General features: G+C 35.4%; 1 protein-coding gene across 1 annotated transcript in view; it reads right to left on the bottom strand.

The window, feature by feature from the left end:
* Positions 1-19,877, bottom strand: part of LOC150106699 (sister chromatid cohesion protein PDS5 homolog A-like) — a 670,786-nt gene that overhangs the window by 481,304 nt on the left and 169,605 nt on the right. Inside the window, exon 10 of the mRNA XM_090393290.1 lies at positions 9,323-9,417. Coding sequence (XP_090249416.1) covers positions 9,323-9,417 — 95 coding nt within the window. The remainder of the gene's footprint in view (positions 1-9,322; positions 9,418-19,877) is intronic.

Genomic DNA, 19,877 nt, shown 5'->3' with positions numbered 1-19,877 from the left:
GTATCCATACATGGTACTGCTGTTTACAGGTTTTGTAACCGCTCATAGGCAAGGTTAAGATAAAAAATAAATAAATAAATAAACTAAGGTTAATAGGATATACATAAAATATGCCATTATGGAACGAAATTAATGACATGTGAACTGCTTCAATGCACTATGAAATGCTTTCTACCAATTTCTGTAAGAAAGTTAGTGGTCCTGTATTTCATTCTGGCTTTGAAGTATTACTAAAGTCATGGTGAAGAAGGATATCTTTACTCTATCCTAACTCTGCATTTTAATTCATCCCATGGGTATTCATAGTCATATATTGGGCATCTGTCCTGGTCCCCATACTGTTTCAATGCTATAGTCTACAAACCATGCATTTACAATCCATGATGGAAGGAACGGCTGATAATCATAAAACTGCCACAGTGTAGGATGTCAATGATCACAATTCCATGATGCCCTACATTGTATCTTATCCATACCAAGAGAAACAAACATTTCCTACTAAATGACATTTGACTATCATTCCTTCTGAAATTGTTATATCCTTTCCACAAATTCATCATTTCAGTATACAAGATGAAAATTACTTCCAAGCTGATGATCTCCTTTTATGACAGAAGTACATACTGAATAGCTGTCTATATTTCTTTCTGCAATCAGAAGGATGCCCTATAACTTTTGATAGGATAATCAAAAGTTATAGGGCACATAACTTTTGATTATCAATGGAAAGACTAATGAATACAGTGACCAGAACCCCCCACCACACACACACACACACTTCCCCAAACTGTATATATATATATATATATATTGAGAACTAAGGTAATCCTTATTTCCATGATATCTTTATTCAATATCTTTGAATACGGGTACCAAAGAAAGGAAGGCAATGACCCTATCTTTATATATAGGAGCAATTAATTAACTCTATAGGTTTTGCATACTAAATAGTACTCATTTCTATATAATTTCTATAATACATTACCACAAAACATGTAGTTATGATCTTTTTCATTTTCTAGTGTCAACTGGATACTGATACGAATGCAGTTTCTTTTCTAGAAATGTAGTTAATTTTCAGTCTGGCTGGATGGAAAAATCACAAATTTGTTATTCCTTGATACCAAATAAGGACTGGGCAAAAATGATATTCAGCAAGTTCACTTCAAATTAGAGAACACAAGTAGACAAGATTAACTATTTAAAAACTTTCTGACAGGAGAAGCAGAACCTACTGTCTGCTGCTTTTGCAATGCAGCAGACAATAATGCCATCATCTCCTAAGCAGATAAAGGAAAGAATTTAGTTATTCTTTAAAAATAGGAGTATAAAAGACTAGGAACTTTTTAGCCCTTCAAGATGGAAAAACCTGAATTTAAATTCCATCTAGAAAAACCTTGATAAGGTATTTTCAGCAGAAAATGAGTTACAATCTCATACACAACTGAGTGAAACCGAGAAACTCTTAGGGAACACAGGAATGAATAATACTGTCTTCTAGCAGATACTTTGCAGCACTGAATTTTCTTGAGAACAACATAGGAAAGTCATCATAAAAATCCTGATCAACCATCCTAATCATAACAATAATGGTGGCATAAAAATTCCAAGAATTTGGATGGGGCATATTCACCCCACTTAGTTCAAGTTTTCCAGCAAACCCTGACAGGACTCTAAGCAATAATTTCAGCTCTTAGTGGCCACCATCTATACTGTTTTGTTCTAATTTATGTGTGTACTTACATGAGCAGTACCGTCGACAGGATGTAGCATAGAGGCAACCTGCCTCGTGGCGAGGCTTAATAAAGGTGCTCGTTCAGCCATATCGGGGTAGGCGCAGTGAATTGTTAGCGTAGCAAGTGCGGAAAGAAGTTTTTCCAAGCTTAAACTGGTTAAAAATTATCTGCGAACAGCAATGACTGAAGAAAGATTGGTTGGTCTAGCAACTATCGATAGAGGTCGACATAGCTTATCATTTAAATTTAGAAGAGCTTATAAACAGTTTTATTGCACGATATCCCCGTAGAGCAAACATTTAATTAATATTATTATGTAATCATTTTACTTTAATGTTTCTCTTGTAATAAAAACAAAATAGCAAATGGAGATTTTTCTTATATTTTTGTCTTATAATCCATCAGGGACAATATTTAATTGTTTGCCACAGGACGTGATCTAATCTGGATACGGCCCTGTACATGAGCAATTATGTGACAGCATGTTGCTCTCTAGCTTAATTTATTTTGTAATCAAATAGATAACAATAATAATAACAGGATTCTAGTATTGATGTAGTAAGTTTTTTTTCCTCACCAGAGGTCAGGCCAGTATTTTTATTGTTGACAAAATGAATGTAACTTTAGTATACCATGTAGATTGTAGTGTACTTTGTTTATTTGTATATATGTGTATACTCCAGATGATGACCTTAATGTGAAGGTCAAAACATCAAGTGATTATTTTGGTTTATATTAAATTGAAGTTTTATATTTTAACACAGTAGTTGTTTCCTTAATTTACCTGTGGAATTAAATAAATTAAATTAAATTACTAAAGAATTAAATTTAGTAGTCACTCAGCTGTCTTCCGTAGCTATAATTATTATTCTACAACTTATTATTATTATTAAGAAAGAGATCACGAGAACAATTTAGGCAGGAAGGATGGATATAAAAAGGGAAGAACGCAGAAAATAAGAATAAACAGAAAACAGAGAGAGAGAGGGGATTGGCATTAGGTTGGAATCGGTGCATTCAGGAATCACAGTGCGATAATAGCGAGTCAGCAAGTCACTCAAGCAGCTAAATAAGGTCTACTAGTCGAGAGGCGGTTAGCTAATAAGTTGTAGAATAACAGTTATAGCTACGGAAGACAGCTGAGTGACTACTAAATAGACTAGCAATACTTGAGTTGAGATTTAATTTCAGGGCTGACCTGTCAAGGACACACAGAATCTTGAAATAAAGCACGTAGTTACTAAAATTGAAGTTTACTGTAAAATTGAAGTTTACCGTTAGCTGTGCTTAGAAATATATTGCCTAAAGAATTAAATGAATGCAGGAAGAATGAACAGCTGTGCATATAAAACTTCAAGTTAAGGAATTATTGTGTATTGCCTTAATTCATAAGTGATCAGTAGTGTTTCATGCAAGAACGTTTGTTTATGTGTATAGTGACCGACGATTAATTCAGTTATTGCTTAGAAGATTTAATTAATGAGTGCTGTATACTGTTTAAGTGTTTACAGTTATAAAAAGTGTTTGCGTGTAAGTTAAAGAAGAAAAAAGATTATCGGTAAGATTATTCCAACCTTTAATAATTCTATACAGAGAAGAGTGCGAGTTTCATCCTAGAATTTCCTTATACTAACAGTAACTATTGCGGAAATTAGCTAAAGTGTAAATTTATAAGTGTTTGCTTGTGAAGAGGTATTACTGCAATTTTTATTGTATTTAAAACTTAAAGAACTATGAGATATTGATGTGAATGATCATTAAGGAACTTTATTAAATAGCTAAAAGGAACTGTGAGAAGACTGTATTACAGATAACAGAATTACCATTGTCTGAGTTTGCATGACTTTATTATCAGAAAGGCTGAAGTGTTTATAATAACTTGTTTAGTATTTTGATCTTAAGTGTATAATTTGTGATTATAAAATTAAACGTTTGTTTTTGTTAATCTAATGTTGTATTTTGCCTGAATCTCTTTTACTGCACCATTCATAAAATATTCGAACCAAAGCGGGAGGGATAAAAAGGTTAAATATACTCGGCCAGTATTTATAATAACAACATATAAAGGAAAGGTAGTAGAGAGTTGGTTTATCTTCAATTCTTGAACTAATTCAGATATAGTGGGGCAGTCTTTAAATATAAATTTTCTTTATATTTGAATTAGAAATCAACTTACAACGTATCAATTAGTTAAGAACATCGTAATAGTAATCATGTCGGATCCGAAGTAAGGTTGACAAGAAGTAGGATCCAACAAAATGGCGCAGTCGACAAGATATAAATTTTCTCTATATTTGAATTAGAAATCAACTCACAACTTATCAATTAGTTAAGAACATCGTAATTGTAATCATGTCGGATCCAAAGTATAGATTAAGAACAAGTAGGATCCAACAAAATGGCGCAGTCGACAGGATAAGATTATTCCAACCATTGATATTTCTATACAGAGAAGTGTGTGAGTTTCATCCTAGAATTTCCTAAAAAACAACAAAGAAAAATGCAAAGAGAGCTGAGGCAAGGGCAAAAGCGAGGGCAGGTGATGAGGTTTATGAAGAACTGGAGAGAAATGGTGGCAAAGCTCAGTTGTTGAGAATAGCGAAAGCCAGAGATAAGGCCTCGAAAGACACAACATCAGTCAAGCAGATTAAGGATGCCTCAGGAGTAGTATTACAAGACAAGGACAAAATCAGAGGAAGATGGAAAGAATATTTCCGAAAACTACTAAATGAGGAGAATCCAAAAGAGAGGTGCGAGGATGGAGAGATAAATGAGAGACCGGTGCAAGACATAAGTAGAGAGGAAGTGGTTTGGGTACTGAGAAAAATGAAGAATGGAAAGGCTGTGGGAGCAGACCAGATACCTGGGGAAGTGTGGAAAAGTTTGGACAGTGAGGGCGTGGATATGTTATGGGACCTGATGTGTAAAATAGCCCAACAGGAAAAGATACCAGAGGAATGGAGGAAAAGTATTCTCGTCCCAATCTACAAAGGAAGAGATGTTCAAGACTGTGGCAACTATAGAGGAATCAAGCTGATGTCATACACATTAAAAATATGGGAAAGAGTAATTGAAGCAAGGTTATGCCAGGAAACGAAAATTGGTGAGGAGCAGTTTGGATTTATGCCAGGAAGAGGGACAATGGATGCAGTATTTGTGCTAAGACGATTGATGGAGAAATATAGAGAGATGCAAGTGGATCTGCACATGGTGTTTATAGATCTGGAAAAGGCATACGACAGAGTGGCCAGGCAGATAGTATGGAGGTGTATGAGGAAGAAGGGGGTGTTGGAGAAGTACGTGAGGTTGGTGAAGGAGATGTATGAGGGAATAGAAACTCAGGTCAGGTCTAGTGTCGACATGACAGAAGGGTTCCCCATTGTCGTAGGGCTCCACCAAGGGTCAGCCCTGAGCCGCTACCTCTTTGACCTGGTCATGGATGTACTAGTGGAGGATGTCAAGAAGGAGACACCATGGAGCATGCTGTTTGCCGATGACATTGTTCTATGCGAATCATCCCGAGAGAAGCTTGAAAATACTCTGGAAGAGTGGAGAAAGGCATTGGAGGAGAGCGGCATGAGAATTAACCGGGTGAAGACTGAATATATGTCAATGGGGAGTGACGAGGATATCGTCATACGACTCCAGGGTGAAAGGCTAATTTCAGGGAAGAAATTCAAGTACCTTGGGTCGATTGTTGAGAGGAATGGTGACCTGGATGAGGAAATACAGCACCAAATAACATGCGGTTGGATGAATTGCAGGAAGATGAGCGGGGGTCCTGTGCGATAGAGTGAGTTGTAAGAGGAAAGCTCTATAAGATGGTGGTGAGGCCGGCGATGCTCCATGGTGCGGAGACATGGCCTATAACCAAGGCACAGGAGAGGAAGATGGAGGTAGCGGAGATGTGGATGTTGAGATGGATGAGTGGTGTGACAAAGAAGGACAGGATAAGGAATGACTACATCAGAGGGACGGTTAAGGTGGGACCAATTGGTAAGAAGATACAAGAAGGCTGAGGTGGTTTGGACATGTTGAGAGGAAGGGTGAGGAGTATGTTGGAGTTGGAGTATAAACGAGTGGAGTATATGGAGTTGGAGGGAAGGAGGAAAAGAGGCAGGCCCAAGCTCTGGTGGAGGGATAAGATGACAGAGGATCTTAGGGAGAAAGGATGGAGTCCAAAGGATGCTCTGGACTGGAGAACTTGGAAGAGGAAGGTTAAAGATTGGTGCGCCAACCCCGTTTAACATGGGATAAGGCAGAGTGAAATAAGAAGAAGTTGTTTCCTTAATATTTATAATGAATGCTGATCACCATGTAACCATGAAGGAAAGAATTAGAAAGAATTCTATAAAATTATGGCCAAACCAAATTAGCCTACATGTCTATTAGAAAAATATCTGCTCTTCCAAATAAACCAGCCACATCTTACCTCCTAACAAACATCTACATAACTATAAAATTCAATGCCGCTGCAAGCTATCCTACATAATCAGGATATTGGCAATATCACTGGATGAATAGTAAAACATCAAAAAAAAAAAAGGATGATCTTTAATAGCTATAACAAATGAAGTAGCAGAAAAACCTTCACTGGGTAATAAGGAAAAAAAACCATACTAAGAAAAAACAGATTTGAGTCATGGTCTATTCACTGAATCAGCCACAGATAAAACTGAATACATATTTTTTTTACCATATGAATGTTGTTACTTGTTACAATATGAATACATATGGTTGCCAGAAGCTGACAAAAATTTCAGATATAGTACTATTCAAGTAAAAAACATAACCCAACAACTAAGACCAATAAACAAAACACACAGAGGGCACTTTAAGATGCAAGTCACATGAAAGCCACAACTTTAGTAAAACAATGTATGCAATGTTCTATTTAAGATAAGAGAATCACTCCAATCACTAAGGATATCCATTGTCATCCTAACTGCCCAAGTGAATAGTGCTTTTGCTTTCCAACCAACAGGTCATAAATTCAAATCCCATAGCAAGCATGAATGATTTTGAATATCCTTAGGTAGAAGATGAAACTCACCAACTTGCTTAATGAACAGTTTTATATTTTTTTCATTTTTCTAACTTTGCACAGAAAATAGTGCTACATATGGTCCCACATGTAGGACCAGAAAAGGTTTAAGCTTCTGGCAACATTTCCTGTGATCGCCAGACTTGGGAATCTCAGAAGTCATTCTCAGATAAGTCCTTCATGCCATTTCATGCAAAGGGACACAAAGAGAGCATCCTGAAATCAACCAAGAGTCCAAAGCTTAGTAAGTCCATATAATTATGCTGACACCACACACCTTTAAAGGCTATAGTTGCAGAGGAAAATTTTGATACAATGTGGTGTTCTTGAAATAGCAGTACCAAGTCTTGGTTTTCAGCATAGCAGGCAGCTCTCTCATGTAGTGAGTGGTCTCCCAGTACCCACAACTTGTATACCGATAATGATGTACAAGTTGTTCTTCAACCTATTCTCTATAACCTCCATTATTGCATTTTTCTTCTGACACATACTCCATATGTGTGACAACATTGAACAACATGAGCCAAAGTTTTTATAGGGTACAGCCTGATCTGCAGTTCCTGTCACCACTTGTTACCCAAGTTATATGAGCTCGAGTTGGCAGAGCAGTAATTCTTGTCCTAATTAAATCTATATATTCAAAAACCAGGCAGAAAGCAGGTTCCATCCTTGATCCATTGATGCTGAAAGGGAATATGTTTAGATTTTTGTAATGCGGCTATGTCAACTGAGTGGTGCAGCATTAAAGCATGTCCTTTGTTCAGCTGAGGGAGTTGTAATCGATATCCTTCCACCAAGCACCCATCTAGAGGTACGTCAATAATTATCCTTAATACATGAAGTCCTAGAAGCAGTAAGACATAATTCTGATGTGGAAAGAGAAATGTTCTGTAATATGAACAAATGCAATCCAGACACCATCACAAAAAGGAATCCCAAGACCTCCATGGTTTATAGTGGCAAGGAAAAATGACAATGGCACATTGCGAGGAAGAGCAGACTGCTGAACAAACTGCTACATCTGGATCGATTCTGAGAGAGAGAGCGAGAGAGAGACTTTACCTAGGGGTAATCTATGATAGAGTCTAAGAAGGAAATAATTCGGAATGAACAGCCTCTGTTGAAATTTAAGTGGGGCTTTACAGAGAGAGAAAAAGATCCTAGAGTGGATGGGAAAGAGGAACAGTCTATTGAAAAGAAGAGAACATCAAGGTATCTCCACTCCTCCAGAACCAAGATGGAATGCAATTAGTGCCATGCAGGGAAAACTCAAAGGTCTCAAAGATTTCTCATCTCTACCTGAGGGGTAGAGATAAGAAATTGAAAGCAAACTCAACTTTGTCACAATGTTTAGGCCTCCAACTAGTAAGAAGATGACTGCTTGGCTGAGAAGTTCCTGCAAGCCTTCTCCAGTAAAGTATAAAATCATCAGCAAATGCTATGGTATTAACCAGTTGTGTCAAGAGAGTAGTTAATATGGCTTGAAACAGAGTGAAGAAACTCATCAATGACACAACTGAAGAAAATAGGAGAGAGGGGATAGTAAGGAAATTTGCAGAATAAATCTCTGATACATAGATGAGGATATCTTCTGGACATCCTGCAATAAACAATACTCAAAGTATAGCTTGAAGGGAGACTGTCAAATGCCTTCTGGAGGTCCAGTTATGCATAAAGAGAGGCTGAAGTCGGCATCAGGATTCAGAGAGAAAAAGGGAAAAGAATAATGATATTCTCAGCAGAGCCATTTGCAGAGATGAAGGCTCTCTGCCTAAAATCATGTTGGACGTATGACTGAAGACACTTAGTCAACAGTTTTTTCTGGTCTCTAGAATGGAATCAGATCATCCAAACCTTATCTCAGGGACTATTTCTAACATTGGAGAGTGGGCTTGCATTTAAAAAAATCATGGACAAAACATTGGTTATAAAACAATAGTATTATTTTCTATGAAAATGACACTGTGTGATGTACAAGTAGCTCTCACATGCGAATGGATTTCAGAAATAATAAAATACTCAAAAAATATCAGTTATAAACTACCTATGAACCATTAATTTCAAATTAGCTTCCCTTATCCACTCTTCTAAAGATGAAATACATGCCTTATCAGTAAATGGAGTATAGAGGTTACACTAATAGTGTAAATTTGACTATTATTGGACAGGAAAAAGTAGCTGCTGTAACAGACCAAGAGTTCATCTTTTCATACAGTGAGATAAAGAAAATGCAAGAGAGGAGACACTGATCCTCTCCTTTAAATAACAATAAAGCCAGCTCTCAATGGCATTACTCAAAGGACTCACAGTATATTAGAATATTAGATTTATTTTGGGTGCCGGTGTGATCCCACTGTTTCTGAATCTCTGTCTTGAGGAAGCCACAGAATCTAGAGGCAAAATTTTGTGAAAATTGTTAAATCCTCATAGCAGTTATCAAAATATAACAGTGATTTCATATCTTTAAATTTTCTCCTTTCTATTCACTGTTGTTAATTACAATTTGCAAAACTGAAAAAACACAACATAGTATGTAACATACCTGTGATATCTTGCCTCAGTTCAGGATGGTTGAGAAGAAAATGCATTGCATACTGTACACAACGGATCCTCACCAGAACATAAATATCATTGAATCTGTAAAAAGGTAATTAAAGTCATCTGTTTTAAAACAGCCGCATGAATAAATGATGAGTATGACTTTAGCATGTGCCAGTGCTTCATATTATATTTAAATTACAAGATGGAAAATGAGTGCATGCTTGTTTTTGTAGCACCAAAAACAAGTATAATCCTTCGACATGGAAGGTTTTGTGTAACGCATAAGTTAACTGCATCATAACTGAAGATACATTTCTATTTGTCGTGGAGGGAAAGAAAATCATTCCAACATGAAATCAAATGAGACCAACTTCTTAAGCACATTTCTCAAGGGAAAGCATGAAAAAGCCATGAAAGATTATATGGTAACAAAGCATAACAGTCTGTAGAATGGTGGTAAGCTGTGATATGTAAATCGACTTCTATCATAATGGTATTTTAACAAAATTACAATGTACACTAAATATTAATATTTAGTCCATGGTGTCAATTCGTTAAAAAATGCCATTATGAACAGCAACGTATAAGCCTTACCACCAAGCTTACTTCTACCCTTAATGTAGTAAAATAATCACTAGTTAGAACCTAATCCGCAAATGTATACAATATCCAAAAGGGTAAAAATGTGCTGAATCACGTAAAATATGAAACAGTAGAAACAGTTTATGCAGTGTAACAATAAGAGGTTTTTTCTTCATTAAAATTTACTAGACAAAATATATTCAGAGTAACAAAATGTCTCACTACAAACTTCCACTTATTTGGCTGTATGTAAAAAAAAAAAAATTTTCCTGGAAAATTCCTCTAAATAGATTTCAGAAATAAAGCAGAAGCAAGTCAATCTAACCCTAACTGACTGAAGTAGATGACATATTTAACCTTACTAAACAGCTTTAATTTTTTGAAAAAGTAATTACTGATTAATATACTGATTTAATGTGAGAAATAAATTTCAACCAGCACCATATCATTTACGGAACACTTGATGAGCAACTATTCACAGGATGTAATTAGCATATTTGATATTTTCTTCATAAACTTATAGCATCTCACAATAAGATGAACCAACAGGTACAACAAAATTCGTGAATGTCTCATCTTCATAGATTATGGAAGTAACGAAAATAATGATCAAAAAATAAAAAATACTAATCAGGTATGTTTTTTTTTTTTATTTCTTTGCCCCTGATGTGAAGAGAGAATTGAAAGGTGCTATGATAAAAAAAAAAAAAAATGAATTACATTCTCTGAAGATCATCTTTGACTGAGCATATTTATGCATCTGCTTAATAATAAAATCAAATTTAAAAAAAAAAAAAGCCAGATTTGATAGAGAGAGCGAGAATAACTGACATAAAGAGGAAAAGAATGCTGAAAAAAGGCTGCACATTTTGGCAGTTAGATATCAGTGAATTATTTCAACCAGCCAATTAGGAAATATAGAGATGTAATGGTTTGTGCCAGAATACCAGGCACTGAAACTGCTATGAGGAATATTTTTAACCATGAGTTCTAATTTTTTATCCATAAATTTTTCTTTCATCCTATCTTTAAATTAGATATACCATAATAGCTATGATTTGCAGAAGAGTTTAGTGAAATTCTTCATGTCTATGGATTAGTAAGGAATCATTATTTTATATTCCATGTCACTCTTTATGCACACAAAAAAGGCAAAAACCTACCAAAACCTTCAACTTCACTATCAAACACAGGGGCTGATACGAAAGTAATGCTTCGCATTCCCCCCCCACCTAAGAAATTAATGAATGGCTTTTACATGAATTAACCCTTCATCTTTCACAGGCACTCATTTTTCAATAGTTTCCATCTGCTCTACACATTTTTGACAATGCTGAGTGAGACATATGCTAACCCCATAAGTATTTACTATGAGATGAGAGCTCTCCATGAACAACCTTTTTCAGTTCCTTGTCAGCAAAATGGCATCTTCAGAGTGAATCCTTCAATGGGTCAAACAGGTGGTAGTCAGAGGGTGCAAATATGGAAATATAGGCAGGAATGAGAAGATCATCTGCATTTCTTGTGTACAAACTGCTGTGAGGTGGGGTGTTGTCATGGAGGACCTCAGCATCTGACTCAGTCTAACTGTGCTTAGTCAACAGTCTTCATACAAATTTTTTTAAAAATGGTATCAATTTCCACTGGACTCATGTCTTCTGTAGTGAGAAATTCAATCACCACTCTGCTTTTGTATGTGCATTTATAACAGCCACCATTTTAAACCATATGCGCTGTGCTCATGTAAATGATTGCAGTGGCACTCAATTATATATAAAGCTTTCTGCTATGCCCAAAGGAAAGAAGAAAAAAAACAAGTATTACTTTCATACTTCCCTTTGTATATGCATCTTGGTAGCAACCTTACAGATATTCATTTCATCCGATCTCCAAAACCACTTATTTTCCTAACAGAAACTGAAATTTTTAGGCTATATTAATTCTACTCATATAACATAATATAACAAGAGTTTGAAATACCATCTCTGAAACGAAAGTTTCCAATTTAGAATTTTCATTTTTGAATCATCTTTGGTGAAAAATGTCTACTTCATTCTATCAAATTCACTCTCCTAATGCCATGAACAATCCGAAGTTTTTTGATTTCTTTTCTTTAAATGTTTTTCTCTGGTAAACTTTCTTAATAGGAAAGTTGGGCCCCTTTCTTCTCTCCTCTCTCTCTCTCTCTGCTAAGTAATTCCAACCTCAACAGTGTTGAGTTCTTTTCTTTTAATGTTACAGTGTGATCAGCATTCATTTTGATACAATTACGGACACTACAATGTTAAGAATCATAACTTTAATTTCCTGATATTTTGACCTTCATATTAAGGTCATCATTTGGAGCACATACACACACACACACGGTATGCCAGAGTAACACTAATTTTTTCAACCATTTTTCTACTGGTCTGACATCTACTGTGAGGGGGGAAAAAAAAAAAAAACCCTCAAAGCTATATCTATTTTTATATAGTCAGAGAACAAATTCATATTAGCCTTTAATACAGCAAGAGTGGTGGCCTAATCAGGTATTTAAAATAAGTGCTGTTGATTGTTAATAATATATTACGGCTAAGATCTAGTAGTAGTAGTAGTAGTAGTAAGATCTAGTAGTCCTAATTATAAATGCCCCATTAGAACAAAAAATTAAGTGCGTCGAATATGTACCATCCATATTCTTGAGATTTTTTGACCATCATCATAGTTGAGATGGGTGGCTAATTAGAATTTCACAAGATTCTTTAAATTTGCATTCATACCAGGTTTTAGAGTGATGTAATTACCAAGTGTAGGGAAAACGGATATACTGGCTTTATACGATAATGATGACTCCAGATAATGACCTTAATGTGAAGATCAAAATTTCAGGAAATTAAGATTGTAAGAAAGTTTTAAAGCGAATAAAAGTTAAGAAGCTCCCAGATGTGAACAGTAGACTAAAATACACAAAGATTATTGAAGAAAAAATGAAAGAGTTTGAGCACAGGAACCAAACCTTGGAGATTCAGTGGCAAATATTGAAGAAAACCCTGATTGATTCAGTCAGAGAGGCATGTGGTGAGGTTGTCTGCAAGGATAGAAAAATCAGAACTTCATGGTGGACATAGGAAGTTAAAGAGGCGGTGAAGGAAAAGAAGAAAGCAGATCAAACGTTCCTGGTAAATAAGTCAGCTTTTGTTCTTAAAGAAAGAATACAGAGACAAATGTAAGAAAGTGAAACACTGTGTAAAACTAGTTAAACAAAAGTCATGGGAGGACTTTGGCAAAAACATAGAAAATAAATATCAAGAAGGTGACAAAATATTCTGAAGGTTGTTGAAGAAGCTTAGAAATGGAGGAAAGAGTGCTGTAAAAGCAGTTAGAGATGATAAAGGTGACATGCAAACGGGAGAAAAAGATATCCTTGAAGTATGGAGTAATTACTTCGAAAAATTGCTACATGAAACAAGCAGAGATAGCACAGTGGTAAAAAACACTCAACAGGCATTCAGTCAGGAATACATACTTGAAAGGCAGCAGGAGTAGATGATATTCGACCAGAAATACTGAAGTATTTATACTGAAGTATAAAAGTCTTACAGTGGCTGCACTGCATACTTCAGAAAGCCTGGACAGAGGGACGAATTCCCAATGATTGGAGTAGAGCTCTAATACTGAACATATATAAAAAGGGAAATAAAACTGAATGTGAGAATTACAGAGGTATTTCCCTACTGAATGTTCCTGGCAAGATCTATGCAAGTATACTTGAGAAACAGTTGACAAGAATTGTGGAAGAATAAGCTGGATTCAGGCCAAACAGAGGCTGTCAGGAATAGATTTTCACTTTATGACAAACAGTTGAGAAAGCATGGGAATATAACAAAGATCTATATTTCAGTTTTGTCAATCTGGAAAAGGCATATGACAAGGCGCCAAGAGAGAAGCTATTCAATACACTACAGTTATATGGTGTCAATGGGGCATTATATCAAGCAATACTTAGTCTGTATTTGAGTTGTAAGTCGGCAGTTAGAATTGAAGGATGTACAGGAAGATGGTTTAATGTTAAATCTGGTGTTGATATTTTCAACATTATCCCCCCTGTTATTCATTATCTATATAGATCACATTATGAAGGAAAGTGGTATTAAACATGATATCAAAATTGGAGATGTTAATGTCAGCTCTTTGCTTTATATGGACGATGTTAAGCTTCTAAATAAATCCGCAACAAGTCTGCAAGATTCCCTGACTAAATTGAATAACTGTTGTAATAGATATGGTATGAAGGTCAGCATTTAAAAGACAAAGATAATGAAAATAGGTAGAATTGATGAAAATATCAACTGTGTTGTGAATGGAGAACCTATCAAACAAGTAAAACATTTCAGCTACTTAGGCATGATTTTTATTGAAGATGGTAAATTAAATATGAAAATAGACAAAGAATCAACAACGCTGGTATGGTAGGAAGTCAACTGAATAAATTTATATGGAATAAGAGAGAAATTAGTCAAAACAATAAATTAGCTGTATACAAGACAGTGTTAAAAATTTTAATTTATGGATCTGAGAACTGGGTCAGAAGTAAAACATTTGACCAAAGACTAGAGACTGCAGATATGAGAGTCCTGAGAAAGATCAGAGGCATGAACAGATGGCATCAATGGCAATATCATATTAAAAAGGAGGATATTAGGAAAGAACTTGACATTGTCAGCATCCAGGAATGTGTTAACAGAGCTAATCTCAGGTGGTATGGTCACTTGAACAGAATGGGAGAGGAAAGATTAGCAAACCAAGTGTTCTCTGCCAGGTTGGCAGGAAAACGACCCAGAGGAAGACCAAGATATAGGTGGATTGATACGGTACAAAGTGCCTTAGACAATAGAAATATAAAACCTGATAATGTTGGAGTCTTGACAAGTAACAGACTGATTTGGAGGAAAATTGTAGATAGGAAGTTAGTAATGATATAAATTTTTCGTGTAGTACTATCATGTCCTGTATACCCCTTGAGGATACATGTCAGGAATTTGATGATGATGGTAGTAGTCTCCATAATTTTATCAAAATGAGTGTTGAGTTCTCCCGTTTTAGCACTGCTCCCATAGCCACTCTGATCTATGTATTGGCTTTTATTATAAGATGGCTAAATGGAATAATCTTTGTGATTTCTCACCTCATCCTAACTATGAAATGATAAAGAACATATTTCACACATAATACTATGGGTGAATTAAGGATCAGGTATTCGACAAACTTTCGCTAGAGAACAAATATGGAACTTTTCCAATCCCTACAGGATTCCAATAAAAAAGGCAGTGGTCTTGCAGTGGGAGATGAAATTTGTCTACTACTACAGATATCCATACCATCATAGTGAGTGAGAGAGGAAGAGAGATGAATCTAGAGCCTGTTAGCTGGAAAATGAAAGGCCCTATCCAATTGGCCAATGATTGCTAAGATCACCTACCTTTGGTCCAAATGCAACAGAAAAGTTTTGGTGAACCTCAAGTGGTTGCTTTTGATATCTCTAAGGAATCTGGTCAAATGTGGCACAAGAGTCAATGGTGTGTCACATGATCAATCTCATGACATATAATAGAGTTCCTAGCATTCTCTTGCTGCACATTATGTGAGAGCAGACAGATATTTATCCTCAAAAATTTGCAACTAATTGCTAAGGTTCCATAAGTCCCAGTTCATTCACCTACTCTCTCCTTTCTATATATCAATAACATTCTCCAGATAATGCAAATTGCAGCGACAGTTCTGCTGATGGTAATTCACTATACTCCTCTGTCATCAAACTTGCACTACACAAATCAACAAAGCTTTCAGAATATTAACTTCTACAACTCTAAAATATGATCTCCAAATTATTCTTTAATGAGAATCTGATATGAGGAGTGTGAGAAGGATATTAATTTCTTTTTAACTTAACTGCTAGCAAAATCATCAGGTCAAATTTCTAACAAAAAACTTTTCTAGGTTTACTTTTGACAATACCCAAATCTCTCGAAAAAATGACATTCCACTTGGAATAACTAACTTCAAACTGTTTCTTGGCATAAACATATCACATATATACTTTCTCAACATCCAAAAAATAGTTTTGCCAACATTTTTTTTTCCAGAGGCAAAGTAATAAAAGTAATAATGTTACTTTGGGTGAGAGCATAATAGCACCCTAAAAATCTTCAATTGAGTAAAGAAAGCAATCTGGTTGACCCCATATCTCACCAAATGACTACCACAGTATTTCATTTCACACACAGACATTGTTTCTACTGCTCATATTTCCAACATATATTTCCACTTAACACTCAATAACACTTGAACAACACCTGTTCTAAAGTTTTCACATGTCAACTCAACTCACCGAACTTTTTTTTTTTTTTTTTTTTTTTTTTTTTTTTTTACACTGTTCATTACTTCTGTGTTTTAGAACAGACATTATTATTACCCCAAGACCTGATGGAGTCAAAGACTCATCTAGGAGGTCCTTTTATCACACACACACATCTCATCATACCATGTCTTAAACACACTCAAACTCCTTGCAGACACCACACTCTCAGATAAGGCATTCCAGATATTCAAATCCAATGTTTACAAGTATCTCATTTGGAAAGTGTGCTGAAATAAACCATATAAAATAAAACTACATTTTTTATTATTACCTAACTAGTGGTTATGCTCCATATGGAAAGCTTTTCCAGAAGAGGGGAGAAAAAAGGACAAGACAGTGTTAAAAAAAAACTGAACTTTTGCTATAAAGACTTTATTGCTCATTTTACAACATTTTAAGCACTTGAAAGCAGTATCCTCTAGTTACGATACACTGCTCCCAATGCTTCTTCCATGGTTGGAATGCTGCTTCCTGGAATACACTTTCTGTGATGCTGTGCATTTTCCAGAATCTCCATGGTTTGGTTTCAACATCATAGCCATAAACCCATGTCTCACATCCTGTTATGATGTTCTTAAGAAAGTTTTCATTACCATTTGCACTGGCAAACAGTTCCTGGCTGATTCCAACATGGTTCTCTTTCTGATCGTCAATCAAAAAACGTGACACAAATTTTATATCTGAAGTTTTTTGACGACTAATGTTCATTTGCCCTATTCTGCAGGTTTTGACAACAAACCTGCCACTAGGTGCACTCAGTAGCCACAGAGCACTCTCTGTGCTGGTTGGCGTGCTATTTTAAAAAGTTCGGTCTTTTTTTTGAACACCCCTAGTATAATATCTGATATTATAATCAGAGAAAATTGACAACATTAACAGAACTGGTGTAGACTATATCATTGGCTTGTAGTATGAACAAGTTTGTTCTGTTAGTTTTTTAATACTGTTTTCTCTAATATAAATTTTGCACTTTTGCTCTCTAAGGAGCATCATATAAGTAATGTAAAACTAGTAGAATTATAAAAAAACATTTTATTCTGGACCACCATCCAGATGAATATATGAGGTGGGCTGAAAATTTCTGATAAACACCCTAGAATAAAAATGATAATGGTTTGTGCAACAAGGGAAAGACTTTTATCTCAAAAGATTGCAAATGATGCAGCAGCATTGCAACAAGCATATAACACTTCGTGGAGAATATTTGGAATGTGTAAGTTACATGGTTCTACCTCAATATCTTCAAGGTGATTATCAGAACTTTCCAGACCCCCCCCCCCCCACCTTGTATAATACAGAAATGCATGTTAACAAATCTTCTTTCTCCTGAAATTTTTGCATTCCATAGTACTAATGTGTACGAGGGTGATCTGAAAAGTTCTCAGCCTGGCCATTGATGACGACACTATAGCAAGATTTTTTTTTCTTAGTTGGTCTGTCATAAGCATCCATGTGAAATTGCAAGTCATTCTATCAAGTAGTTTGTTTTATACAGCTGTCTGAAGCAAAAGTGTTGTATCCCCTAAATTGGATAAAATTGAATATAAAAATTCTTTGTTATAAAAGTGCAGTTATAAAAATTCTTTGTAAAATAAGGTTTAACGCCAAAATAAATCCATTTGAAGTTCATAAAAGTTTATGGACAGTCTTCTCCTTTGTTTTCGACAATTAAGAAATGGGCTGCCAAGTTTAAACATGGCTGTACCAGCCTTGAAGATGATCCACGTGAAGGACGTCCAAAAAGTGTAACAGCGCCAGAAATCATTGATCAAGTGCACAATATAGTGTAAAATCTCACGAGAAATTATTTTTTAAGAGAATTTTCGCTAAGGATTTTTCCAATTTTTTTGTCTAAAATTATAAGAAAAAAATGTGCTTAGTAAGATGTTGAAATATAAAAGAATACTGTTAGAATGCACCTGCACTTTAGACTTGTTTGTAGAAGTTTAATAGGAGTTAAGCCAGATTAGCACAGAATACCACCAAAATTGTAACGCCAAACGACCAGCGATGATGTCAATTCTTTCATTACTTCTGGCTAATCCACGAATACTCTTACTTAAGAACAAAGGAAGGAAAATGGAATAAAAGGCAATGCAGCACGTTATTCTGGTTTTTTAGTCCTTGGTCTCTTGCTTGGCTCTTCACCTACGACTTCTATGGGGGTTCCTTCCTGAATCCAGGAGAATCACTTTTCCTGATGCCAGTTGTTTCTCTGCCGCCAGCTCACTCTAGGCTCCTGGTAGCTAAGACAGAACCCCAGTGCGTCCGCTGAAGGAAAACTCTTGAGGATTGACCGGACGGAAGTCTCTATGTGTGATACTGAATAAATCGGAGTTTCCTCTCGAGTTTGTTAGCAAGTAAACCATTATTTTGTTTGTAGTATGTTATATGATTGTAACTCAAAATCGTAAAGGATTGAGAGAGGTTACTTGTTAACTGGCAGTTATATTGAATTTTGAATAAGGGAAGAACTTGTATTGTTAAGTATGTCTAATTCATAAGTTGCTTGTGATAATGTCTGAATTAGTATCAATTAAGTATTGGTGTTGGAAGAAAGTTAATGTAATCCCTCCTGGAATATTTACATGTTTGTAAGCCACCAAGTTGTGTCATAGAAGACACCTTTATATCAAGGCACAATAGGTTTTTCTGATAGTGAAAGCACTATAGTTTCTATTGCTCAGATAACAAGTAATATTATGTGTTAAAGAGCCTTTGATTAAGTTAATCTTTAATCAACTTTTATATACTCTGTATCATATCTTTTAGTTTGATAATAAACATGTTTTTGTTTTCTAATTACCTGGTTCTCATTCCTTAGCCAATGCACTATCCCGAAAATATTAACGAGCCTGCGGAAATAGAGAAAAGTTACGAGCCATGACTTGCATATAAAGATATTGTATAGAAGTATAGAAATATTAACTTTTTATGTTATCTTCTCACCCTGACTTTCAAACTTAAAAGGATCAATTAAGTGGTGCAGTCGTTAAGATCAAATAAATTTCTTAACTGATATTGTGCAATTGCTCAGGGACTGTTACGTTAGATAGACATAACACGAGCTCTAACTGCAGAAAGGGGGGGGGCAAGAACAAATTTAAGTAAGGAAGTAGTTAGATAGAATAGATAAAAGGAAAAGTAAAGAAAGTAAATATTTTACAAAGGAGAAACTGACAGGGATTAAATAAAACTAATATAATAATAAGATAATAAAGAGGAAGAGATAAAATTTACAATGGCTCAGTTGACAGGATAAAATCCACATAATAAATTCAAGTGAAGTGGATTGGAATAGTTTTGGCTTAAGGAACAGGTAAAGTTTAGCAAGTAGCATTTTTTTGCAATTTGAAATTGAATGAATTGTGATACTACTGATTGTAAGCTAACTAGCACTGACATAAGAATGGATGACAAGGAGTTTTTTAGAACTGTAAATCCTCACCTTTTTATTCCATCGTTCTCTGGGGATGATAATGATGACATTCATTCCTATTTGGGTTTTGTACAGGAATTAAGAAAAATTGGGAAGTGGACAGACTTCCAGTTACTAATTCTCCTAAGAAACAAA

The sequence above is a fragment of the Typopeltis vanoorti genome, chromosome 5 (assembly GCF_054136105.1).
Source record: "Typopeltis vanoorti isolate ZY-2024b chromosome 5, IOZ_Tvanoo_1.0, whole genome shotgun sequence".
Taxonomy (NCBI): Eukaryota; Metazoa; Arthropoda; class Arachnida; order Uropygi; family Thelyphonidae; genus Typopeltis; species Typopeltis vanoorti.
Note: the sequence above shows the minus strand (reverse complement) of the source record. Positions and strands in the feature narration are given on the sequence as shown.